Source organism: Lygodium microphyllum, chromosome 8 (genome assembly GCF_053477565.2).
Source record: "Lygodium microphyllum isolate KBCC chromosome 8, Lygodium_microphyllum_v1.1.10, whole genome shotgun sequence".
In the NCBI taxonomy this organism is placed as follows: domain Eukaryota; kingdom Viridiplantae; phylum Streptophyta; class Polypodiopsida; order Schizaeales; family Lygodiaceae; genus Lygodium; species Lygodium microphyllum.
Genome location: NC_141142.1, coordinates 136,615,488 through 136,642,110, shown reverse-complemented (window position 1 = coordinate 136,642,110; position 26,623 = coordinate 136,615,488). Strand labels below are relative to the sequence as shown.

The 26,623-nt window shown below is 42.3% G+C and overlaps 1 protein-coding gene across 1 annotated transcript in view; it reads left to right on the top strand.

The window, feature by feature from the left end:
• Positions 1-24,062, top strand: part of LOC148032906 (acyl-CoA-binding domain-containing protein 6-like) — a 47,962-nt gene extending 23,900 nt beyond the window's left edge. Inside the window, exons 3-18 of the mRNA XM_087683595.1 lie at positions 11,118-11,181; positions 11,289-11,336; positions 13,034-13,243; positions 13,327-13,404; positions 13,572-13,682; positions 13,872-13,938; positions 14,020-14,081; positions 14,160-14,299; positions 14,392-14,518; positions 14,801-14,915; positions 20,550-20,638; positions 21,015-21,098; positions 21,189-21,401; positions 21,550-21,702; positions 21,902-21,961; positions 23,398-24,062. Of these exons, the coding sequence (XP_087539721.1) occupies positions 11,118-11,181; positions 11,289-11,336; positions 13,034-13,243; positions 13,327-13,404; positions 13,572-13,682; positions 13,872-13,938; positions 14,020-14,081; positions 14,160-14,299; positions 14,392-14,518; positions 14,801-14,915; positions 20,550-20,638; positions 21,015-21,098; positions 21,189-21,401; positions 21,550-21,702; positions 21,902-21,961; positions 23,398-23,589 (1,813 nt within the window). The 3' untranslated portion in view covers positions 23,590-24,062. The remainder of the gene's footprint in view (positions 1-11,117; positions 11,182-11,288; positions 11,337-13,033; positions 13,244-13,326; positions 13,405-13,571; positions 13,683-13,871; positions 13,939-14,019; positions 14,082-14,159; positions 14,300-14,391; positions 14,519-14,800; positions 14,916-20,549; positions 20,639-21,014; positions 21,099-21,188; positions 21,402-21,549; positions 21,703-21,901; positions 21,962-23,397) is intronic.
• Positions 24,063-26,623: the final 2,561 nt, after the last annotated feature.

Below are 26,623 nucleotides of genomic sequence, written 5' to 3'. Positions count from 1 at the left end.
TGTGAAATACTGACTGAGTATGCTAACTGAGTAAGCTAAATCTGGCCTAGTGTGAATTAACTAAAGAAGTTTTTCTACAACAGAACGATCGCTATGTTCATTGAAGGGCTGTCCTAGGGTATCCTTCGACAAGTGGATATCAGGATCTAGAGGCGTGGCCACTGGCCGTGTTTGATTCAGAGTGTACTGTTCCACGAGCTAAAGTATGTACTTCTGCTGTGACACTAAAATAGAGCCCCCAGAATGAACTACCTTCATCCTTGAAAAATAGGACAACAAACCAAGGCATGTCATCTCAAATGTAGCTTTAAGCTTAGCCTTGATTTCCACTATGGCAGCAGAATCTGAGCTTGTGATGAGTAAGTCATCAACATATAGCAAGTGTTGTGAAGGTATGGTCGCAAGTTGACTTGAGAGTGCAGATGCGGAGAGTTAAGAGCAGTAGGTGTCAAAAGATGATCGACCAGCGAGACAGTAGGATTGGCGGGGAGGAACATGAAGTGAACCCGGCAAACATGGAGAAGAGAAGAGAAGAGAGAAGAAACTCTGATGAATGGAATGATGAAGTTCCGAATCATGGAGTGAATGTGATACAAGGGACTAAGGGTGCCGTAGCACAAGGAAGATGATGAAGACAGCCACGAACCACGAACCGCAATGTCCCTCGAAGGGGTGTGAGGAAAGTGGAGAGGTTGGAGAGGAGGTGACGGACTGAATGAATCAGCCGTGAGGAATGAATGAGAGAGTGGCCTATAAATAGGGATAGTCAGTCTAGGATGACGCCCCTTTTTGGGACTGCAAACTCTAAACGGAAAACGCAGAAACGCAAAAATGCAAATTGCGGGTGAAGGGTTTCTCAACACCCCCTCTCAGGCCCAAAAAGGGGAATAAGAGAAGAGAGAGGTGGAGATGCAATGCTATATGCTGAAGAATGCTCATGCAGCAGGTGCCACTTGGACAGTGTTCCTCGTGGGAAAATTGTTCACTTGCCCAAGCGCCCTAGTACAAAGATGATGAAAACATGCAATGCATAGGAGGAATGTCAGACTTTGTGTGGTGTCGAGAACCGTAAGGATATGCTTGTACTTGATCTTGGGAGGTGGCTCTATGTTGACCAAGTGACCAAGGCAAGAAGATGTAGAGGAGGAAGAAGATGTAGAGGATCCCTAAGATCCAAGATTTCCATCGGAAAGGGAATGTGCAGTAAAGACCAGTAGACAGATGGAATTGGAGAACCCGAAACACAACCTCGGGAGAGAAGCCACTAGCTCTGTGCATCCAAATGCTGGAAGGAATACGAAGGCCTCGTCACCAAGTCGCAGCTGAACCTCTAAGGTCCCAATCTAGGTGGTACCTAAAGATCCTAGGTATCAGTAGAAGAGATGACTGGTCGAGGACAGCCACCCCAAGAAAGTGGAGGATGGGTGAAGAACTTCATGTGGAGTAGGTTCCCCCTCTGAGGTGGGAGGTGGAGGGGTCTCCGTTGAAGTCAAAGAAGAAGTAGATGCCCTCTCTGAGGGCAAAGAAATAACATCCCCCTCTGAATCCCCCTCTGAAGTAGATAGGGAATCCAAAAACTCATGGATCACGGACTCCAAAATGTCTAATGACGAAGAAGTGCCGAAGAAGGTATCTGGGGTGCCGAAGAGCTCCCAGAGGTAGCCTCTCGAACCTGAGTAGTTGAGGGTGGGGAAGGGTGGGGCTCAGAATGAGCAAGAGGTGGGCAACAATTGCTGTCTCTCAGTGAAGCGGACTGGGCAGCCGAAGAAGAGGAAGGAGTCGAGCAGCCACTATCTCTTGAAGGAGCAGACTGATGAGGAGACGGTATCAAACAATCACTGTCTCTCGATGGAGCGGATTGTAGAGCGGTAGGTTGTGAAAGCCACTGTATCCGAAAATAGGTGGGAGAAGATTACCGTTGACATTGCGACGATCTCCAGGAGGTTGTAGCACCAATTGATCCTCCATGTGCTCGAAAGGACTTAGTGCGCATCGGATACGTCTTATTGCCTTGAGCATAGTACTCTGATAGCCGATGCAGAACGATCTCTGTGGCCTAGAAAGGAGTGGTGGCACAAGGAGTGCCTGGTGGAAGACGCATGTACTCCGGGGGGGGTGGGGAGCAAAGGTCGAAGTCGGCAAGCATTGATGGTGTATCCGATGATTCCATAGTAGGAGCACCCAGTAGTTTGGCCATGTGTTGGTAAAGAAGCCATGGATACCAGTGTGCCTTGTTGAAGATGGAAGAGGTCAGCCACCATGAACCACGAACTGCAATGTCTGCCTCAAGGGGTGTAAGGGCAGTGTGAAGCACGAACCGCAATGTTCGCCTCAAGGGGTGGGAGGGTAGTGGAAGGGCTGGAAGTGAGCTGCCAATGGGAGGAGGATGCGACCAGTTGTAAGGGGTTGCAACCAGTAGAAAAACGCAGGTGAGGAGAGAGAAAGACTAAAAATGCAGGCATGACAACTTGTACGAGAGAGAAAGACTAAAAACGCAAGCAGGACAGCCTGTAGGAGAGAGAAATATTAAAAACGTCAGTAGGAGAGAGGACTAAAAACGTAGGAAAAAACAACAGCAGCAGTCAATATGCTGAAATCAGCTCGGAACAGTGTGTGATAGGCTGGAAAGAGACACCAGACTGTTGTAGACAGCAATGGCCAGCTTGGACTGCGATGTCCTCCGTGTTTGGGGTGTGGGCAGCAAGCTGAAATACCTGAAATCTGCGAAAACGAGATTGTTTTCTGAGTGGAGAGTGATCAGAAACAATTGTTCTGTTGTAAACAGTTGCAAACTGTGGGTGGAAGGCTGGAAACATGCGCCAGACTGTAAATGACAGCAAGGGACAGCTGAGACTGCAATGTCCTCTGCGAAAGGGGTGTGGGCAGCAAAGGGGTGTGGGCAGCAAGCTGAAAACACCTGAAATCTGCAAAAACGAGATTTTGATGCAACGGAAGAAGAAGAGAAGTGGATGCTGAACCCGCCACCAGTCTTTGCCTTCACTGGAGTGGAGGATCTTTGCCGCTGTTTGAGCAGATCCACATCTAATACCATGTCAAAAGATGATGTACCAGCGAGACAGTAGGGTTGGCGGGGAGGAACTCGGCAAACATGGAGAAGAGAAGAGAAGAGAAGAGAGAAGAAACTCTGATGAATGGAATGATGAAGTTCCAAATCATGGAGTGAATGTGATACAAGGGACCAAGGGTGCCGTAGCACAAGGAAGATGATGAAGACAACCACGAATCACGAACCGCAATGTCCTCCTGAAGGGGTGTGAGGGTAGTGGAGAGGTTGGAGAGAAGAGGTGACGGACTGAATGAATCAGCCGTGAGGAATGAATGAGAGAGTGGCCTATAAATAGGCATAGTCAGTCTAGGATGACGCCCCTTTTTGGGGCTGCAAACCCTAAATGCAAAACACAGAAACGCAAAAACGCAAACTGCGGGTGAAGGGTTTCTCAATAGTAGGGAGTGAGAGAGTGAGCACGACACTTGATGTTTGGTACAATGACTAGTGTACCACGTTTTAGGTTTTGAATATATATGAAGTACAAAGTGTAAGGGTGCGTTCACACCCAAACACAATAAAAGGCACGGTGACCCTTTATTCCCAACAACCTCCTACCTAAAGGCAACGTGCGTGAAGGTAGAGAAAATAATCAGCTAAGTCTATGTATGTATAAAGCTGAAAGACGTATATACTATCCAACCCCCATCATCTGGCGGCAATGAGCAAACCGCTCGATTGGGAGACCTTTCGTGAGAAGGTCTATAGGATTATCATCTGTATGTACCTTGACAAGCTCTATGCCTTTGCTGTTAAGTATATTCCTGATGAAGTGATATTTCACTTGTATGTGCTTTGTCTTTGCATGAAAGACAGGATTCCGTACAAGTATGATAGCACTCTAATTGTCACAGTGGAGGATAGGAACCTCTGTAATCCCAAGCTTTCTCACGAGACGTGAGAGCCATAAAGCCTCTTTGCATGCCTCTGTGGCAGCCACTTTTGCAGCCTAGATATCCAAGAGATTGCTCCTTCTGTGAACATAAACACATATCCTGAAGTAGATTTCCTGCAGTCAGGATGGCCAGTATAGTCTACATCCGTGAAACCAATAACAGATGACTTTTGCTTACCAAAGCAGATACACAAATCCTTTGTGCCCTTAAGGTATCTCATGATACCCTTCACTGCTTCCCAATGCTTTTTGCCAGGATATGCTATGTATCTGCTAACCACTCCCATCGTAAATGCAATGTCAGGACGTGTAGCAACTATAGCATACATCAAGCTATTTGGAAGCATAGGGTATCTTGGCCATTTCAGCCGTCCCATCATCTGATGTAGGGCTGTCATCTGCACTAAGTTTCCATATGGAGGCAATGGTACATCGATAGCTTTCCCTCCCTCCATATTGAAATGTTGCAAAACTTTGATAATATACTTTTGCTGTGACAAATAAAGAAGACCCTTTCATCTGTCTTGGAGTATACGCATGCTAAGAATGTGATTTGCCTCACCAAGATCTTTCATATCAAAGCTATTGTGTAGACTTTGCTTCAAGGAGTCCAAGGCATGAACATCCTTGCCTGCAAGTAGCATGTCATCCACATACAATACCAAGAGAAGAAGGCTGCCATCTGCTGCCTTTTTGGTATATAAGCAATGATCAACTTGAGAACGATGAAATCCCTGAGATTGCATGAATGTATCAAATTTGTGATACCATTTGTGTGGTGCTTGCTTCAGCACATACAAACTTTGATTGAGTTTACATACCATGTGCTCTTTTCCCTTTGCAACAAAACCATCAAGCTGCTACATATAGATTTCCTCATGCAGATCACCATGTAAGAAGGCCGTTTTGAGATCTATTTGTACGAGTTCCATGTCCTCAAATGCAACCAAGCCCAAGATGGTTCGCAAAGTAGTCATTTTGACTACAGGAGAAAAGATTTCATCAAAACCAATTCCATGTTCTTGCTTGTATCCTTAAGCAACCAAGCATGCTTTGTACTTGGGCAAAGAACCAGAAGCGACTTTCATTTTGTAAACCCATTTGTAGGGTAGCACTTTTTGTCCTTTTCGCAAAAGTACCAAATCCCAAGTGCCATTCTTCATGAGAGATTCCATCTTTGAGAGCATTGCTTTTTGCCATTTCTTACTATCTTGTCTGTCCATTGCTTCCTGGAAGCATGACGGTTTACCATAGTCTGTTAACATGACATAATCAACCGCATAGTTTACTCCATGAACAAATCTACTTTGCACTCTGATCGACCTACGGACCCAATGGTCAATATTTGCTGGTTGTTCAGTCTGTAAATCTACATTAACAACCTGCTCTTCTGTAGGTACAGCTTGCTGTATAACTGGTTTAGGTTGTTCCAGGTGCACATGTTCTTACTGAATTTGTGGGACATCATGGGCAAGATCTTGTTGATCATTTACAGCATCATTCCTTGCATTTTCAGCAGGTATTTGTTGCTGTCTAATGGACATTCTTTGCTGTGCTATTGGTACATCCTCCCGGAATACAACCCTTTTGACTTCCTCTGTTCTTTCAGGCTGTTTGTGCATGCGATCTTCTCGGAAGATGACATCATTGTTGCTTACTACTTTTCTTTTCTCAGGATCCCATAATCTATACCCCATTTCACCTTCATCACCATATCCTACGAAAATACATTTACAGGACTTTGGCTCAAGTTTGCTGCGTTTTTCCTTACGTATGTGCACAAATGCCTCTTAGCCAAACACTTTCAAGTGTGCATACGAAGGTGGCTTACCCGACCACGCTTCTTGGGGAACTCCCTCCCTCCCCAAAGACCTGCTTGGTGATTGATTAATCAAGTATACGGTTGTCATAATAGCCTCTGTTCAAAAACCATGGGGTAAAGTAGCATGTGACAGCATTGTACGGACCTTGTCTTGAATGGTCCGATTCATATGCTCTGCAACACCATTTTGGGGTGGATTATGAGGAGCAGTAAGCTCCCTCTTAATCCCTTTGTTGTCACAAAAGTCTTGAAAGGCTTTGGACACATATTCCCCACCATTGTCAGAGCGAAGGCATTTTAATGTCTTGCTAGTCTAATTTTCAGCAAGTGCTAGGAATTTTTTAAATTTATCCAAGGCCTCGTCTTTGCGACGGATTGGATAAACCCAAACTTTGCGTGTGGCATCATCAACAAAGGTAATAAAATACTTCTTCCCCCCTAAAGTTAACCTTGGCATTTGACATACATCTGAATGTACTAACTCTAAGGGTGAAGACTTTAGAGAAAGAGATTTTTTGTGTGACGTTTGAGCATGTTTACCATAGATGCAACGATCACATTGTTCAAAATCAACATATCTTAAACATGGTAAATAACTCAAACGAGAGAGCACTTTTATTCGAGATTGACTCATGTGTCCCAATCGGTTATGCCACAAAGAAACACTTGGCTGCTCAGTTATGGCGACAACATGGTCACACACACTAGATACGTGCCAAGGATACAGAGTATCACTTTTGGACCCCTTGGCAACAATGCGGAAGCTCTTACATGTTTTCCATTTGCTATCCCCAAAGGTAGTGTGATAGCCTTCATCATCTAGTTGCCCTGTCATGATCAAGCTTTTTTTGAGCTGAGGTACATGTCTTATATTATGCAAAACAAACATGGAGCCATGCTGAAATTCTAGTTACACACTGCCAATACCTGCAATTTTACATGCATAGTTATCCCCCAAATGGACAACACCACGTACTGCACCATTGTAGTTAGAGAACCACTCATGATGTGGTGTGACATGAAAGGACGCACCTGAATCAAGTATCCAAGTGTGAATGTCATCCTTAGAATTTGCAATCAATGCACGTGCATCCAAAGAAGAAGCTAGAAGTACATCGTCATCATTGTCATTATCATGAGTGACTACATTAACCTCCTCTATTTTCACATTCCTCTTTTTGGCATGCAGACTGCTCTTGTTTTCAGCCTTGTTGGCTTCATTGGTTTTGTTTTTACCCTTCTCTTTCTTTAGCTGAAAGCAATTCCTTTTATAGTGTCCCTTTTTGCCACAATGATGGCACTCCACATTCTTTCCACGAGACTTACTGCGTGCTTGGTTTTGAGAATTGCTCTTATGCTGGAATCAACCTCTAGTGTGCAATGCATTTGAAGACTTGTTTGCTGAGTTGTTTTGCCTATTGAGTTCTTCCATCGACAAAGAACTCTCTACATCAGAGTATAACAGCTGAGCATTCGAATTACTCAAAGCTGTCCTGAAAGTATTCCAACTTTTAGGTAGAGTGCATAGCAAGAAGGTGGCTTTGAACTCTTCATCGATATGAAAATCCAAAGCAATCAGCTGACTGAAAATTGAGTTAAACTCATTCAAGTGTACAGACATGGCTGTACCCTCTTTCATGCGAAAGTCCATCAGATTTTTTAGCCAATAAACCTTGCTGGCTGCAATTTTCTGAGCATACAATTCTTCAAGCCTTTGCCACATTGTATATGCTGAATTTAGCTTCTTAATGTTGAAGAGCAAGTTGTCTGACACTGAGAGCTCAATGGTAGAGCGAGCAAGCTCGTCTAAATCATCCCACTCGTCTTGTTCCATGTCTGCTGGTTTGATTGCCTTTGTTTTGATGGGCTTTACATGTTTTTCTGCACCAAGACATTGTAGCGTTGTTTTTGCGAGATGGCAAAATTATGGGCACCCTCAAGCTTCTTAATGTGCAAAAGATTATTGCTGTCACTCTTTCCAGCCATAATTTGCAGCCCCAATTTGACTAACCAGTCACCAAAGGCAAGTTCAAATATTACACAAGTGACCACAATGCACAAGAGTACCATCCAGCAATGAAAATCCCAAGATTGCAGAAATTTTCAGAATTAAAAAATGTCGTTTGCAGCACTCTTCAAGCAATTTCTGACACAATTAGAGACCAAGCCACTAGTTACATGTGAAATCCCCAAAATTTCACTGCAATTTCTGCTCCAAAGGCTAATCTGTTCAAATTGCATCAATTCAAGTACCCAAATGCATATAGCAAGTAGTTTTTGCACAAATTGATAAAATTTTTCAAAAGCCCTAAATTTTTCGGGTCCGGTGTGCACAAATTTCACTGAAATTGAAGAAATTTCATCCAAATGTGAAAAAACCCCAAAATTTCACAGGTAGTTGTGCACTAATTTCGCAATTTCTGAGTCAGATTGTCCACTTCTGCATTAAAATCCCTAGATCCAAGAAAAACCCGAATTTTCTTGGGCAAAGTTTTACTTTGTCCCTTTGCGTGTGAATGCCCAGTAAAATGACAGCAGAAGTTAAGGAAAAGAAAAAAGAATGATAACTAAGAGGTCAGGTTCGTGACCAGCGTGATTTGTTCAACGGTTCGCCTCCTACCACGTGAGGTAGCCCATCTGGTCATCGCGTGTCTGCCCGTCACGTCCGCAGCCTTGTCGTCGTGTTGCGTGGGCTTGGTTGCTTGCAGCGTGTAGCGTGTCGCCTACAACTTGATCGTTTGCAGCCTGGTTGCCTACAACGTTTGCGACTTGCCACCCGTCTTGTCTGTCTGTCTCTTCTGCACGTGTCAAACCTTGATGGCTGATGCCCATCTAGTCTGCTTGCCTCTTCTGCACGTATCAAACACTGACAGTTGATGCGTGAAGTTCCTACTCGCCTGTCACGTGGCTTGATGTCCATCATTAGCTTTGGGAAACTTGCACAACTTGTATGCTCTGATGCCAGTTTGTTGTGAAGGTATGGTTGCGAGCTGAGCTGAGAGTGTAGATGCGGAGAGGTGAGAGCAGTAGAGAGTGAGAAAGAGTGAGCACGACACTTGATGTTCAGTACAATGACTAGTGTACCACATTTTAGGTTTTGAATATATATTAAGTACAAAGTGTAAGGGTGCGTTCACAGCCGAACACAATAAAAGGCTCAATGACCCTTTATTTCCAACATTCATTTCCAATCATTAAATGATAAAAAATGAATAAAATGCATCTACATCTCACACACCATATTTTCAAAACCCACCCATCCCACCACATTCTTCTGCTGCTTCTCCACTTCCATTCACACCATTTACATTTCCATTTCGGACACCTCATGTCACACCACACATCACACCGGGGGGTTATGGAAACATAGGCACATCCTTTAGGACCTCATCCTTCCCTCAGCCGGGTGGTGTTCCACCTACTTCACACACATTTTTGGGATCATTGCAGCCTGGGTATCCCCCTAGTCTCTCCCGAGTGTGGATCAATTGACTCCATAGTTTGCCTCCATGGGTATACCTACAGTTTGCCTACATCTGAAGCACCAAGAGAGAGCATCCTCAGAGAAACTTGAAGCTGAACACAGCAAGTCTCCAATATAACATTTGTAGGTGAGTAAATAATTTTTGCATACTGACTATTGGGAGGAGATGCCAAAGCAGCCATGAGGAGGGAGATACAAAGAAGATGAAGAAAGATAGGGGATTTGCAAGGAGAAAAGTATGCCAAAAATACGGACTCACAATGATTGTATGAGTCCTTTGGAGAAAAGAAAGCACATAGAGAAAAGAGCAATAGTAAACAAAGTGTAGTGATGAGAACAAGACAAATGGATGCACATGAACCCTCTCTAAAGTTGAGTAGTGTATCACAAAGGAAAATACGGATCAAACACAACCAAAAAACAGGTTGAAACCTGTCACTTAGCCTTGCACAAAAGCAAAAGAGCAAAACGTAGACGCTGATGTCAAAGCAGAGGCAGGAACAGCAATAAATGCAGTCATCCTACAAGAAAACAGGCTGCCTCAGCCAGGAGACACCAAAACGCTGATGTAGAAGGGTCAAAAACAGGTCCCCAGCCCTGAAACGCTCCCAGAAAACAGCAAACACAAATGGCAGTTTGCAAAACATTGATGAAACAGGTTGAAAATGATCAAAAGATGGTTGCATAGGCTGGAAATCAGTTGCAGCAGTCAGAACAGGTCCAAATAGCAGATGAAAAGTCAAAACTCAGACCTGAAACAGTGTAAAACAGTAGTAGGAACGATAATCCTGCACTCTAATACCATGTCAAAAGTGGATGTAGTAACGGAAGCGTGGAAAACTGCTGAACATAAGAGAAAGGAAAGAGAAACGTTGCAAAAGAAAAGAACACTGCACAAAGAACCCAGAAACAAAGAGATGCTTGGGAAATGGAATCCATATACCAAGATATGAGATAGTACAGAAACAATGCGAGTCACCTGCTCCTTCCCTCCACCAAAACCTATTAGATGATGAATATAATGATTATGGAGGAGTGCTGAAATAAATAGGCAAAAATAATGCCATAAATGGCAGCAGGTTGGCCAGCATTAAAATGCCCAAAATAGACATCATAAATGCCACATAAAATGCCTAAATAATCTAGGAAATATATTGGTGCCCTAGCCCACTGAATCACACACATGACTCAACCATGAATTGACATATCTACTGCAGGGAGCTGGCAGATGGTGTGTAAGGAGCTGGAACTTGGAAGGTAGCGGGCAAGAGAGAGATGGTGGAAAGGGCTGAGAAGAAGTGGTGGATAAGGCAGGGAAGTGGAAGGGGCTGTAGGTGTCCCCAGAAGCAGCAGGCGCTGGCATCACAGCAGTAATTGTGATTAGATGCTGGATTTTGATTTGGAATGTACAGTATTATTGTTTCAGGCTGCAAGAAAAATAATGTAATTTATTATGGGGGACTGGAAGTGCAAACATGAGTTTTGTACAAGTCATTGTATTCATTCTCTGTTCACCCTCTCTTTTCTCTCTGTGAGAATTGGAGTTTCTTGAGGTGTAGTGCCTGTTTTTTTGGTGTTACACATCAAATGTAACCGTTATCATTTATTGTTTATTGTGAGCACACATAGTTAATGTGGTTCTAGTATCTTGATTGTGTATATATGAGATTTTTTTGCTGGCTAAATCTTCTGAGTTGTTGCCTGTATTCAGTTTGATCTGTTTACTGAATGCCATGTTTCTTTGGCACACTTAATCATTGTTATTCATGTGTAGCTGGATGTGAATAACATGCAGAGTGTGAGTTATGTTTTTCATTCAAATGACATGCTTATTTTTAATCTCTTGCAGTTGGGATGCACTCCCTAGCATGCCCTCGATTGAGGCAATGCGGCTTTTTGTCAAGATTTTAGAGGTATGTCTTGTAAACATTGCAGTTAAGCAGGTTGGAAAAATGTATTTGGCTTTTCGAGAATAATGGGTTAGGGCTCTTATAAGCAAAATTGCATGAATGTGTAACAGGAGGAGGACCCAGCCTGGCTTTCTAAGGTGCAAGATCAATGGCCTGAGGTGATTGCTATGTTTTGATCTTTATCTAGGTCCATTTATGTACTCAGTTATACATGCTAAAGTAATTGTATGTATGTGGAGGTGAGGAGTTTTACATGTTTAGCTTGAGACTACAACTCTAAAGATCAGCATTGCAGCTAAAGCAATTGTATGCTTGTGGAGGTGAGGAGTTTTACACGGTTACCTGGAGACTACAACTCTAAAGATGAGCAACACAGCGATGTTGATGCAGGACTCATATTTTGGTGCAGTAATGCGGGTCATTATGTGAATGTGTGTGATAGGGTGTAGATCAATTGGATCTGTGACTAAGTTGCCGTCATTTGTTGTTTATGTCTTCTAACGGCTGCAAGTCTTAGATAAGATGAGCAGTGCTGTGATTGTGATGCAATGTGAGTGGATCTTGAAGTTGGTGCTTAATGTGCTTGTAAACCATCAATGCCCAGAAGGATGCAGGGGGAAAGTAACGTACAAGGAATTTCGGTTGCTGAGTATTTGAATATCCATAAGAAGATTGCTGATTTGACAGCTACTTGCTTCTTAGCTTGTGTGGCAGTCTCTTATCTTTGCAGACAACAGCCTTTACTAATTTCTTTTTCCCATCTCTTGAAGGGATGGATATGTGTGTACTCCTTGGGAGACACAATTGTAAGTAGCTAGGATATGGTTAAAAGGATTAATTTCTTGGGTGGGTGCTAGCTTGACCTGCTTAGGCATTTGTGGCCAAGTTGCTTAGGAGAGCTACTGGCAGTGGTCTAAACTAGGTCATGGGGGAACGTTCAAGGATGTTGTACATGGTTGTGTGGTCATAAGTTCTCAGTAGCTAAGGGGGAAAGAATGTTGTTTGAATGGTAAACAAGTGTAATGTTGACTCATCACCAGGATCACATGAGAAACAGATCTGAAAAGCTTAATTAATTCTTTTCTTAGAGGTTTAATATGTGCATGCAAAGATTTTCAAAGAGACCTCTAGAGAAAAAGTTACTTAAATATGAGACAGGAACACTTGCATGCCCCTTAGGTTTTGACAAATTCAGTGTTAGATTCTGTGTAAGTGAACCAGCTATCTGGTTTCTTTACAGTGTAATATGGGACACATTATGAAGATGGGGTTAATGATTGAACTATTGTGTAGATTTCCTTTTCTCTAGTCTGATCTGATCATTGAGGGATAATCTCACCTAAGGGGGGCAGTTCTAATCTCTTAAGTAAAAAGCGGAACTAATTACTATCATGACTAATGAGAATGTGGTTACAAAGTCTTAGGGTCAAAACGCCCATGCCAGCTAGTATTTGACACAACTGACTGGCCAGTTTTCTAAGATGAAGTGGCTAAAAAGGGACGTGGATCATCAGTTTGCGCTAACTGGTCTAAGCCAGGGTAGGGGGATAATCCAAGTCTGTGAGAGATGATTCATGAACATGACAGCCATGAACAGGGGAGTCAGAAAAGCTTGTGGCAGGGGATATTCATGTTACATTCTCTGTCCTTGATTCTAGCTTAGTCATCACCATCATGCTTGAACACAGTTAAGAAAGAAGGGGTTGCTATTCCGATGATGTATGATCTGCAGATTTTAGTGAGTCTCATCCTAGCTAATTGCAAATAGGAGTTTTGTATGAGCTTCTTTTGTTGATCATTATGCACATTGTTTGATCTGACATGCAGTCATTGCATCATCTTCTTGTATTTGTAGGAGCCTTCAGTTATAGAGGTCAAAACCAACACAGGAGAAGGTATTCCATTGCCCATACAGACAGACTCATTATCTGAACAAGAAAGGATTATGGAAAATGGTGAGACAGAAGATAAGGATGTGTTAGTGGAGGGGATAGCTGCAGTTTCTATCCAGAATAAGTGGGTGACTCCTCAAGTATCAGGCCGTAAGCCATCACCACGCTATCAGGTAATTGAAAATTCTTCCTTAGAATATGGCATATTGAATCTGTTGGATCCATTTGTAAGATTCTTCCTCTATGGATTCTTCAGCATGCGGCAGCAGTGATTCGAGACAAGATGTATATAGTTGGAGGCAATCATAATGGACGATATTTGAATGATGTGCAGGTATTATTGAGTGCAATGCATGATGACCAGTCTGATTCTTTCCAGAGTTTGCAAGCATGGTCTAAAATGAAGCTGTATTACCAAAGCTTTAACAGCAGTTTTTAGTGACGTATTGTCTTCATTCCAATAAGTATACGTAGTTGTGTTCTTTTGTTGATCTTCTTTAGGTGCTTGACTTGAATTCTTTGATGTGGTCAAAAGTGGAGCAGAAGTCCACTATGTCCTCTACTTCTCCACATGGAGAATCCCATTTGCCGCCTTGTGCTGGACACAGCTTGGTTTGTATTTTAAGCTCTGTGTTTGTAAATTCTTTGGTTCTTTTCCAACATTTGGCTAAATTGTTTGGGTGACCTCAGGTCTTATAAATTTTGCACAACTAATTGCCAACTGATGTATTATAAACAAATTCAACTGGTTTACATGAAGAAATTGCATCCAATGCTTTTAATAGTTACTATTGTTGCCAGATTCAACGTGGTAATAAGCTTCTTGCTGTTGCTGGACATTCTAAAGATCCTTCTGACACAGTGTTAGGTACCGTGGAAACATAATTGTGTAAGACTGGTTTTGAAATAGTTGAGTTTTATGTCTTATAACATAGTCTTTTTGTTTCAGTGCGAGCATTTGACAGTGAAACAAACTCGTGGTCACTTTTGAAGTCCTACGGAAAAGCTCCTGTATGGATTCTGGCCATCAATGTGTTGTGTGTTTATGATTTTGTGCAATCACTTTTTCATGAGGTTTCCTTTACCCAGGCTGCACGGGGTGGCCAATCAGTTACCTTGGTTGGTTCCAATTTAGTGATGTTTGGGGGAGAAGATTCCAAGCGGCGCCTGTTGAATGATCTTAACATTCTTGATCTTGAAACAATGACTTGGGATGCAGTGGAAGCTGTGTAAGACAACACTATCCCTGAGTTTGTGTGTACACATATGAGATCCCCTTTCCCTTTTAATATTATACTTAGTCTTTGTTCTAATTTTTCAGAGGAACACCACCTTCTCCACGTTCTGATCACACAGCTACAGTTCAAGCAGGTCGCTATCTCTTTGTATTTGGTGGAGGTTCACATTCCACCTGTTTTAATGATCTCCACATCCTTGACCTCGACACTGTAAGTTGATACAAGTGTTCTCTATTTGGATTCATTGAGGATGTGGCATGTCTTGACTGTTGAAAAAAACAATGTGAGGTTTATCATTTTTGAAACATCAAGTTGTGAACATTAAGTTGTTTGGGTTTGTTTGTAAGCCATGGCTCTTATTTACTTAGCACCTTAGCTTTCTTTTATGCTTTGTCACGTGTTATTAGTTTCAATAAGCAAACGATTAGTATGCTTAGTTTCTGCAAGATTTCTTAATCATTTACTACGTGTGCATGTGGAATCTCTTCTTAGATGGAGTGGTCACAGCCTCAGCCACAAGGAGTAGTGCCAACTCCTCGAGCTGGACATGTTGGTGTCACAGTTGGTGATGATTGGTATATTATTGGAGGTGGAGATAATAAGAGTGGTAAGCTGGACATTTATTTAGAGCTAAGGCATGCACGTTCAATTGGAACTACATTGTTTGTATGATGGAGTGTGCTCTTTTTTCCGTGTTAGAGAAAATTGTTGAAATCTGATAGGTTTCAAATTTTGAAGCCTGTGGCACTCTCTTACACATGCGTGCCACATATATCTGCATGTGCACATTTTGTTGTAATATCAGCATTCTATACCTACAATTTACAGAGGACTAGTCCTGCAACTAGAGAGATTCTTTGTATTATTGCCAAAGTAGTCGGAAATAGAACTGTTTGGTGCCGATCTGTATATTGGTGAGCATGACTTGCTGATCTGTATTATGGCAACCGATTAATAACATCCAAAGGCTAGTGAGTCCATGTTAGGAAAAAGTACATTTTAAAATATTTGTTTGTGCTTTAAGCTTTTTTTAGAGAATCTAAGCTGTACTCCATCCATTTGCAATAAAATTTAAAGAAATAGTGCAAGGGGCACCGGTTTTGGGGCCAATAGGTTGTCCATTGTCCAAGATTTAAGAGGTAAAGTGTGTATTTCAATTTATGTGAATTAATTACCTGTTGTAATTATTGTTCAATCAAGTTATTACCACCCTATCCGAGGAGGAAGGGTGGTTTCAGCTTTCTTGGATTTGTCTTCCTTCTTCATGTCCTTATTCTTGTTGTAGCTTTCCCCGGTAAGAGCCTTCAACTGCATCTTCGAAGGATCAAATGTCTTGGATTGCTCCTCTTGATCCAACTCCATAGGTATGAACTCTTCCCATGTAATGTCATAGGAACGTCTTGAAGTGATCAAAGAAGAGTAAAATACTCCATATTGAGGAGGAAATTTTGACAACAACGTCACTGCCATACCTTTGGACAAAAGTACCTTACTAGCATTTAGAATCAGCATCTGCAATTGTTGGAGCTTGTTGATGTGATCGCATGTGGAGGCGGATTTGTTTGGGTCCATAGTTTGCATGCGCAGTTCCAAAGAAACCTGCTTCATAGGTGCTATCTGATTGTAGAGCTGATCTAACTCCAACCATATCTCATGAGCACTTGTCAAATGCTTAATGTGAGCAATCGTAGTTGCTGTGCATGAAAGGAAAAGGAATGAGCGAATACGGGTATTCAACTTGTTCCAATGTGGGTGAACTTTCTCCAATTGCTACTTCTCCGTTTGAGAAAGAGTGGAAGTTTCTTTGATCTCTAGACAATCAATTGCTTTAGTCACAAGCTGTGCCAGATCATAAGACTCCAAGATGGCCTCCATTATTACATGCCAAATGCCGTAATTTTTTCCATCAAGCTTTTGATCCTGTGGTAGAGTTGGCAGGACAAGGGCCTTGCGGTCCATAATGGGGTGAATTTCCATGTTTGCTTCGGAAGACATCCTCTATTGCCTTCGAATTGCAGCACACAAATTGGGTAAGCCCCCCTCTTATTCTGATAAGACAGCTGTGGCTAGGACTTTTTTGCTTGTCCATGAGCAAACCTAACTATTGGAGATGATTAAAAACTCAAATTTGCTCCAAAAGGCTCAAAATGCAGCCTTCTCCATGCTTTGACAGCTCTTCCTGCATAAACAAACAGCAAACAATCCTTTTTTCGTGCATGCCTTGGCTTGCCTTAGCCTTGAGCCTTGACTTGATGTGCAGTCCTTCCGCCTGCACTCATATATTGAAAACACAGCCTTTTTGTTGTGCCGATTGTTAAAAGATGTGGATGTAGAGCATGACAAAAGCTATGGCGGATGAAAGATGAAGACCGAACTCATGATGACATGGACAAGTAGAGACAAACTGTTACACAAGTGAATTATGTTCCAAGATAGAAGCTTGGACTCATAAACACAATCTTGTGTAGGACAGGACAACGAAAGTACAAAGCATCATGACATTGTATTCATTTATTTTAAAGTGATAGTGTACAATGCTTTATAGAAGTTGGGTTGTTCCACTCTCCTCACTGTGCATATGGGATTGAATACAGCTCTTCCTGGAGCATACATCATTTGTCTATTTCTCAACACCCCTCCTCAAATAATGAGTTCCTACCCTTGCTTGCTTTTGTCCCCCGTGCATGTAAACATGGACCAGGAGACTAGCTCTTTGCCAGCCTAGTCAAGTTAAGGCTTAAAACTTTACATCTTGGTAGGGTTTGTTACATAAGTAGATCCACTATGGGAACAAATTCTTTAGAAAAATTTGTCAGAGTTGTTGATAGTAGCGGAAGCATCTTCTTCTTCTTCTTCATTCATAAATTGGTTTTGGTGGTGGTCATTCTGCATCTGTTGTACTGTTCCCTTGTGGAAACATTCACTGGCAATATGGCCAATCTTACCACAATAATGACAAGTCATTCGACTTTTGTTGTCGGTGTTGAATCCTTGACCTCTTGCTTTAGGTCTAGTAGCTGCTTTGGTGTATAGGAGATTTTCCCTTGAGTTGGTCTCTTTTACATCTTTGCTTTTAAATTTACTTTCTCCATCAAGCAGTGAGTGCTCAATGTCTTTGAGTGAGAGACTAGGAACATTACTTAGGGTGGATACAAGGTTCTCATATGGATCCTTATTTACACTTGCAAGCAGTACGGCTATTGCTTCATCTTCATCAATATTCTTCTTAAGAGTTGCAAGCTGGGTTTTTAGGGTCTTGAACTTGTTAATGTGTGTGGTCATAGAAGCATTGTCTTTGATATCTAGTTTATAAAACTGCATGAGTAATTTTATCTTTGAATTCTTTATTTGGGTACCAAACATCCTGTCAAGTTCCTCCCAAGCAGTTCTAGCATCTCTAATGCTAGAGATATGATGTAGCACATCATCACTTAGTCCTCAGGCAATGATGCCTAGTGCCTTGTTATTCATGTTCTTTCATTCTTTGGTTTTGAGCTGGTATTCTTCAACGAATATATCTTCATCATCTTCCTTTTTGCTATCTGCATCATCTTCAAACAGGTCCCACAAGTCCTTTTGCATAAGGTGATACATGGTCTTCTTCTTCCAGGTATGAAAACCTTCACCATTGAATTTAGCTATTTGCTCAAGCTCGGCCATGTTGATAAGATTCAATTAACCAGCAAAAAGGTTGTATTTTAATGTGTCAAGAGACACAAGAAGATTAGTGTCAAATTGACACTAGTTGAGTATCAATGGATACTAGTCGGTACTTGATCTGCTTTCTCTCACGAACTTTGTGGATGACTTCTGAGCGTCCTCGGGCACTTCCAGAATTGTAATGAACTTCAAAGAGTGTTGCTTAGTGATTAAAATTACTATTGATAACTGCAGTGAGAAGAAACGGTGAAAAATATCAAACTTTGAAGCTTTGGCTATGGCTGCCCACAGGGATGATAGTTAGGGTTTCACTGATTGTGATGGATAGAGGGAGAATTTTGGGAAGCCCTTTCAGCTTGAGAATGTCCACTTGGGGGCTTCAAATGCCCCACAAAGATCTAGAGGATTGCGCATCGTGCTGGTCGCTGGGTCAAGTTGATTCTCTGCCTGCGAATTCTGCGCCTGTTTCACGTTTTCTTGCAATGCTTGGTCCTGTAGAGCATAATGTTGACTTCAGATGTGATGGGAAGAAGTATCTTCAGTCAAGGAACAATCTCTTGAAGAGAGCAAGGGCTGAGGTGCCTTAGTTATAGCTCACACTACTTCCTCCAAGGTCAATAGGTATAGCAGTCTGCACACACAGCTAGGACAGCAAGCAGTAGTTTGTGTAATGTTGGAGCTATAGTTGCCCAATGTCAATGATTGATGTACCAAGAAGAAGCTCTGGAAGCAGACAATCAGTTCTTCAGAAGGAAGCTCAGTAAGATTTGGCCGGTAGAGAGAGATATGAGAGCTTCAAGCAGGCAGGGTACTGCTGGCTATGGCTGTCACAAGGTCAAGTGGAGGAGTGGGAGATGAGGTCCTGGGCTGACTGATCTCAAGCCGAGCTAGATGAGAGCAAAATGGAGCTATGCCATGCCCAGCTGCGCTCTGATACTATGTTAAAAGATGCGGATCTAGAGCATGACAAAAGCTATGGCGGATGAGAGATGAAGACCAAACTCATGATGACATGGACAAGTAGAGACAAATTGTTACACAAGTGAATTAGGTTCCAAGATGGAAGCTTGGACTCATAAACACAATCTTGTGTAGGACTAACAACGACAAGACACTTTACTGAAAGTACAAAGCATCATGACATTGTATTCATTCATTTTAAAGTGATAGTCAAGTACAATGCTTTATAGAAGTTGGGTTGTTCCACTCTCCTCACTGTGCATATGGGGTTCAGTACAGCTCTTCCTGGAGCATACATCATTTGTCTATTTCTCAACACCGATTCCTTCTCTTCAAGTTTCTCCAAGCTTGATCAGCCTTGAACCTGCTCTAATACCATGTTAGAGTGGTATAGTGTGGAACAGTATGCTCGGACTGACAAACATGCTGAATGTGTACATGTACGCACACACATACACACAGATTGTAAAACGCTGAGAAAGAGAGCAGAAAAATTTGAGCACAAGGCTGTGTGCATATCAAAAGCTGGAAGACCTCAACCTGCAGACACTATAATGGATGGGAGCAGTCTGACGACAGGCCTCAAATAGGCCAGGGAGGAGAGAGAGAAACCAGTCAGCCTGTTCATATCAGGCTGACTGGATAGATCCTGTCACCTGCCATGTGGCAGGTCTGTTGGGCAGACCTGCCTGATTGCTGTGCCCTGCCTGCATATGCCTGGAGGGACCCAGCCTGCTGCCAACCTCTTGCTCATGAAGGGCGCTGCTGCCTGCATTGGAATGGCCTGCCTGTCTACCCGTCTGCCCGTCCGTCCGCCCATCCGCAATCCCAGTCCAGGAATTGCCCATGCTAACAACAACGTGTTTGTTTGTGCATACCAGCACTGAATGCCACCTTCTACCTTCCAAGCTTTGGCAAAAGGAAGGGGATTGTCTTCCTTGTATTCTAGCTTCATACATAGGGCCTTACTATCCTCTTTGGGTTAAGAGTCCTCTGTTTGCATTATATGCCATTGACTTGCACATCTAGGTGTCTTGCTTGTCTCATCCTTTCTTTCTGGAGAGTGGCAGCGACATTGTGTCATTCCTTCTAAAGGCCGTCTTTTTCCATGGTCTTTTTGATATTTTTCTTCACCACTTCCACCAACCCTTGCTTTGTGGTTTCAAGCTTTACACCAATGTCTTTAGTGACCGTTTTGGAGATTTCCTCCTTGATGGTGTTGATTGTGCCTTCTTGTATTTCTCCTTCCTCTCGATTGTTGCTCTTCAAGGCTACTTGAGGGCTTTTTCCAGGTTGTCTTACTTGGTCTCCATTTTGTTCTGTTACACACACACACACACACACACACACACACACATATATATATATATATATATATATATATATAGAGAGAGAGAGAGAGAGAGAGAGAGAGAGAGAGAGAGAGAGAGAGAGAGAGAGAGAGAGAGAGAGAGAGAGATATATATATATATATAGAGAGAGAGAGAGAGAGAGAGAGAGAGATTTTTTGGAGGTGCCCAGAAGGCCTGATGCAAATTTTTCTATAGATTGATTCAAACTTCTTCATGAAAAAAAAAGAGATTTTGGAGGCCATGTTATTAAGTCTTTTGAGTTGTGACAGGCATTTCAGAAACCATGGTATTAAACATGTCAACATTAGTATGGTCTGTAGCTACTTCTGTGGAAGGCAAAACATCAATTGCGAGTGAGGTACATGTTCTTCATATACCTCTTCCATTTTGAGGGTTTATTTTGCAATCTCGACAACACTTGTGTAGACACATGCACACATATTTGTACATTTATGAACACAATTTACCTACATAGAATGAAGTATGCATTGCATATATGTGGGCAGAAGTAGTTCTGATTGTTATTAGGTGTCTGTGTATGGATAGAGATGCCTGTATATCTGCAGTCATGTTGTATCATTTTTGTGTGCTTGATGCACACAATGTCTGTAGTTGTATGCTAACACAATATCTGAATAGCTTGTCTGTTTTTTCTGGTTATTGGAAATCTGATGAAAGTTGGCAGCTTAAGATACTGTGTGAAAGAATTTCTGAGTTTTTTATGGATGTATCAGGGACTTAGTGTGGTTTCAGCTACAGGCAATGGTGAAGATGCACTGATTGCTTTTGGTGGTTACAATGGGCGGTATAGTAATGAAGTATGCACAAAGCTTGCTGATTTTGAGTCATTTGAAATGTTACCAAATTGGATCCAATTTCACACTTCATTTGTTCTTATGAGTTATCAGGTTCATATCATGAAGACAAATCAGAAAGCAAAATCACAGCCCAGGTTACTGGAATCACCAGCGGCTGCAGCTGCATCTGCTGCTGTCAAAGCTGCCTATGCTGCTCCCCAAGTGCCGTCAGCTAATGGTAGTAATGGTCTGGACTTGCTGGATTCCTCACAAGAAAACCGAGTAAAAGAGATTGTTATGGATATTCCCAAGGCAGAAAGCATGGTACCACTTCTCATGCATGCATGATTTCTGCTATTATGTTTAGATAAGAATTAACTTGCAGTCTACCCAAATCCCTAATGGGCATGGTACTTTTCTGATGGATTTTAAGCATTCTGGATGACTTCAATGGTTTTTTTGTGCCTATCAGAATGATACTCATGAAGAAATGAGGGAACATTTGGCAAAGACTTCAAAAGTCATTGTGGATCTGGAGACTGCTGTCTCTACTCTGCAAGCTGAGAATACTAGGCTCAAACATGAGTGTGCTACATCCCAATCCACAAATTCAGAACTGTCGAAGGTCTGAGCTGCATTGTTTACTTTTCTCTGTTAATTGTTTCTCTGGAAAACAATCAAGCAGCAAGATCAGGCCTTAAGAGTAGTTTCTGGGGTCCTGCAATCGCCTGCTTCTATATAATGCTTTTTAGCTGTGGTGCTGCTGTGTCTATGATCTGCTACAACACGATTGTCCAGCCTCTGATATGTGTGCAAACTTGCAGGAATTGCAGTCTGTGCGTGGACAGCTTGCGGATGAACAATCTAGATGCTTCCGGTTGGAGGTATTGTTCTCTTTACCTTCATAGAACTTCGAGCTCATGAGAGGGACTGGCAATCTCAAAAGAAAATCTGATAGTGTAATACTGCATACAAATTTTTTTGGGGGTGTGTTGTATTATGTGCATGTCATTGTCGATGGTGGTTCTTTTCGGTGTGAGCAATGCACATTAATACCTTCGAGGGCATTGATGCTCCAAGAACAGAATTCGTGTATGCAAAGTGGAGCAGCATCATCAGGCCTAGACCCTCTTACAACCAGCTTTTAACATGAATTTCTGTTGGATTTCTTGTGAATAGACCAATTTTGTTGTTTGATTGTGCCTCTATGGCCAAGGCCCGAAACTGTAAGAGTTGATTTTATTGTACATCTGTGGGATCTACTGGTCCGATTTTGCATTCACTTTTAGACCTTGCAGCTTATCTTGCTAGTTAAGGGATTGCCTTTCATCGAACTGGCTCTATTCTGTCAAACTGGATAAACATGTGTATTCCCTGTTGGACCTCTTGGTAGTATTGCTGCTAGAACTTTTCAAGCATGCAATAAATTTTGAAAGCAGCCATGTCTCTGTGGGAACTGTTGATGCTGAATCCTGATGTTTGAAGTTTGTACTGGATGGATGCATAGTCCTGCACATTCCAACAGGATGCAGGAGATCAGTTCTATGCTTCATAAGGAAATAAATTGTGCAGGACAAATTTCTGTGAAGTTTTTGGTAGTTGTCGGGTCTGGGGCTCTCACTTTCTAGGAGCACTTCACCAGGAATGTGTCTTCTTCAGCAGCCAATAACATAATTATCAGAGTCAGTGAAGGATTCCTCAGGTTAATTAAGATTATGAGGGCTGGGTGCTAGCTCCCAATCGATACAGCCTTATTGTGCATGGGATGCCACCAAGCTTGGTAAGATGGCTATGTTACAGAATATAAAAAGGGATCTGTGCTGATGTATGTCTTAATATATTACCCTATGTTGAAAACATGTAGATTGCAGGTTGCACCACCAGCAAATGCACTCGTAGAAACATAGTGCCAAGAAAATAAGTCTACTTCACCACAGGACATAAGAATGAACGTGTGAATGTCGAATGATTGTAGTGGGAATTCAATTCCTTCATGCCTCTATGTGCGAATAAACTTTGATTGACCTGGTGACCAAGTCGCAGGCTTCATTTTTCTTCATGTATTTGGTTTTTGCTTTGATGAGTGCACGTGCTTATCTCTTACTGGTAAACAAGAGGGCATTGCTCTCTCTCTCTCTCTCTCTCTCTCTCTCTCTCAGGCACGTATAGTTGGTCTTATGTTGACCTCTCTCAGCAGGACTAAGACAGGACAACAATGTAATTCAAGCCCTAAAGATGTCTTGTATATGTTCAACCTTTAAAGATCATGTTTTTGGTACCCAATATTGTGGGTAAGTTTTTCCTATGGTTGGTTATCCAGGTGGATTTGGCAGAACTCAGACAGAAGCTGCATTCTATGGAGCAACTGCAGAAGGAGTTGGACTTGCTTCGACGGCAAAAGGCTGCATCTGATCAGGCAGCAGCAAGTGCAGCACAAAGGCAGGGCTCTGGTGGCGTATGGGGCTGGCTTGCAGGAACTCCTCCAGCTAATGGGAAGCATACTGAGGCCTGAACTTAAGAACTTGGCTTGCAGGAACTCCTCCAGCTAATGGAAAGCATACTGAGGCCTGAACTTAAGAACTCGCAAAAAAGACCTCAAGTTCATTCCCTGATTCCCCTGATGTTAAACCTCTTGGGTGCAGCGATTACAATATGTGCAGAATTTCTTTGGTCAGAATGTACAGCTGCCTTGCTTGGGCAGTCCAGTGATGAATGGCATTTATAGGGAGAAATCTCTCTCTCTCTCTCTCTCACCAAACCCCCCAAACCCCCCCGGCCCCCGGCCCCCTCCCCCTCCCCCCACCCTTTGGGGCGTTTTTCCCCTTCCCACTTCTCTTTTCCTTTTCGTTCCCCCTTTTATTCAAAACATACTTTGAGAGATTGTAGAAGAAATCGATATCATGGCTATTGAAAACAGTGGTGTTATATGGTATGTGCACTGTGATTCTGCATGAGTGTTCAATTCAGCTGCAGCAATTCATTTTATGCTGATTTATTTAATTGATTCCCATGTTGGTGATAGCAAACTCTTTTGAAAGGTTCATTATATGTGTGTGTGTGTGTGTACTATTTTTAGAAGTGCAAATACCTAAATTGTGACTTTCCTAAAGCTTAGAAGAGGCCTTTGCAAAGCTGAGGAGCCAACTTCATGTACTACAGCAGCCTTTTGAGAGCAGGTATCTGAAAACAAATTTAGTGCAGGTATGTGAAAATACTTTTGTGAGAATCTCCTATATCAGAGCAATTTTCAGGTTTTCCAGTAAGTGCCAAGCACATTTGGTTACAACTTTTGGTCACGTGAAACCTCCCCCTTCCCGTTACGGACCTTCACGGGACTTCAAGTAATAACCTATCATGAGGCATAAAAAGGCACAGTGGAATGGTACACAAGATATATCAATAAGGAATCTTTGTATTCATAATATCGAAAGATACAACATTGATGCACATCTCAGGACTACACCCTCGTTACGCCGCACATGTGAGGGTTCACCAATGAGTATAGGGAATCACATGTCGAGTGAAAACCAAGCCGAGCTCAGAGTCACTACTACTTCCTATATAGGTGTTTTTGGCTTCTACGTCATGGTATAGCTACAAAGCCCATACCCTTACACTCACCCTTGTTTGGTCTTAACACAACTTATGTTATCAAGGTGGTCAGTGTTTGCCGGTCTAGGATTGACTCATTAGCAGGTTCTTAACGTATCCTTTAATATCAAGTTGGTCAATGTCAGTCGCACTACGAATTGGAGGACTTAATACAACTTATCCTATCAAGCTGGCCAGGGACTACCCATTTAGACTTAGTTTTTTTATTGTTTTTTTATTCCAGTCCACCCTCAGCTCAATTACATTTGAGAAATGGAAGCTTCATAGTCCTAACTTGAGGTTGACTTCACACTTATGGCTTTGCATGCCAAGCTTTGTAGGTGCGATTCTAAGTTGTCGCGCTGTTGGGGTCAAGGTGTGGTGGTGCGGTTGTTGCCATGTTGTGCCATGCCTTAAGAGAGAGAGTCCATTGCGTTGCTCCTTGCGCCGATCCTCCCTTTCTTTGTGCCGTCGCCTTGGGTCTTGGGGACTTGGGTGTCTTGGCTCGTTTGCGAAGACGCTTTGCCTGCATCACCGAGTCAAGCACTTGGGCTGTTTTCTCTGGCCTCTTTGTCGGATCTTTTTTGCTTTGTACTTAGATAAGTTGGTTGATTTAGCTTGCCTTCTTGCACGGAAAGTGTGGTCTTGGTACATGGCATCCCTTTGGCTCTTCTTAGCCTCATTTGGAGTTGAGATCCTTGGCAGGGAATGGACTAAGTTGTCACACTTAGATAATATTGTGGTTTGCAGAAGTGGAGGTATCCTTGAAGTTCTTGGGGTGACGCCCATATGTGTGGTGCTTGGGGTGTCATCGATCCATAGGATTGGGATGACAACTCCTTGTACTGCTTGCGGTGTGATTGTTGAGATCTCAATCTTGGTTAGTATTGAGTATGGTCCCACCGGGTTCTAGTCCAAGACATTCATCTTAAGAGTGAGTTGGAGAGTTTTCCAAGGCTCAACTAGCAAGGTTTCCTTCCATGGCACAAGTTTTCTTGATTGGACTATCATGTGAGCACTCCCTAATGCTCTCTCTCTCTTCTTCGAGGCTTTGTCCTCTGACTCATTTTGTCCAAGCTCAGAAGGGTTTGCCTCTTTGGGCTAAAGGCGTAGCCAATGACTCCATTGTTGAAGTGCACTTGGTTTCGACATTGATCCTATTTGGTTGGGATGGGATGTAGCCTTGGATCAAAAGCTAGGGTTGCTTCGTCCTTAGCCAGAGTTTGAGTTTGGGGGGTTTTGGAGGCATCTTCATTCTCATCTCTCATCTTGGCTCTAGTGGCCTGTCTCCATTTCTTAGCATTTGGTTTCACTTTTTTCTTTGTCTCATTCTCATTCTCATTCTTCTCTATCTTTTGCTCTTCTTCTTCCTTCTTGTCTTCTATCTTTTCTTGCTCTTCTTGCTCTAGCCTATCTTTTTCCTTTGGCTTCCTAGCTCTCCATATTTGTTTCTTCAACTTGCTTTCTTCGTCTTTTTCTTCTTGCTCAATCTTTTTCCTAACTTTCTTCTTCTTGTTTTCTTCTATTTGTTTTCTGCTATCATGGTCTAGCTTCTCTTCTTTTAGCTTCTTCTTAGCTAACTTTACTTGTTCTCTCTCTTTTCATCTATTTTCTTGTCTCATCTTTTCCTTGATCTTATCTTTCCATCTAACAAATCTTTTTTTCTTATTTCCTATCATCTTCTTCTATCTCATCCCATATTTGCATGATTCTCTCCTTCAACTCTTTTCCTAGCCTATCATCATTGAACTGTGAGGGTTTGGTTGATTCTTGTTGGGATTGGGGTTTTTTGATTTACCATGTCTGGAATGTGATTCCTTAGTACATATCCTAGAAAACATACAATTAGTCTTTGGTTGCTTGGTTTTTCTTGCTTTTCTTTTAGAGTTCATTTTCAAGGCATGGATATTAAACTTATCAACCTCTCACAATTGGATGTTGAAATTGTAGTGCTT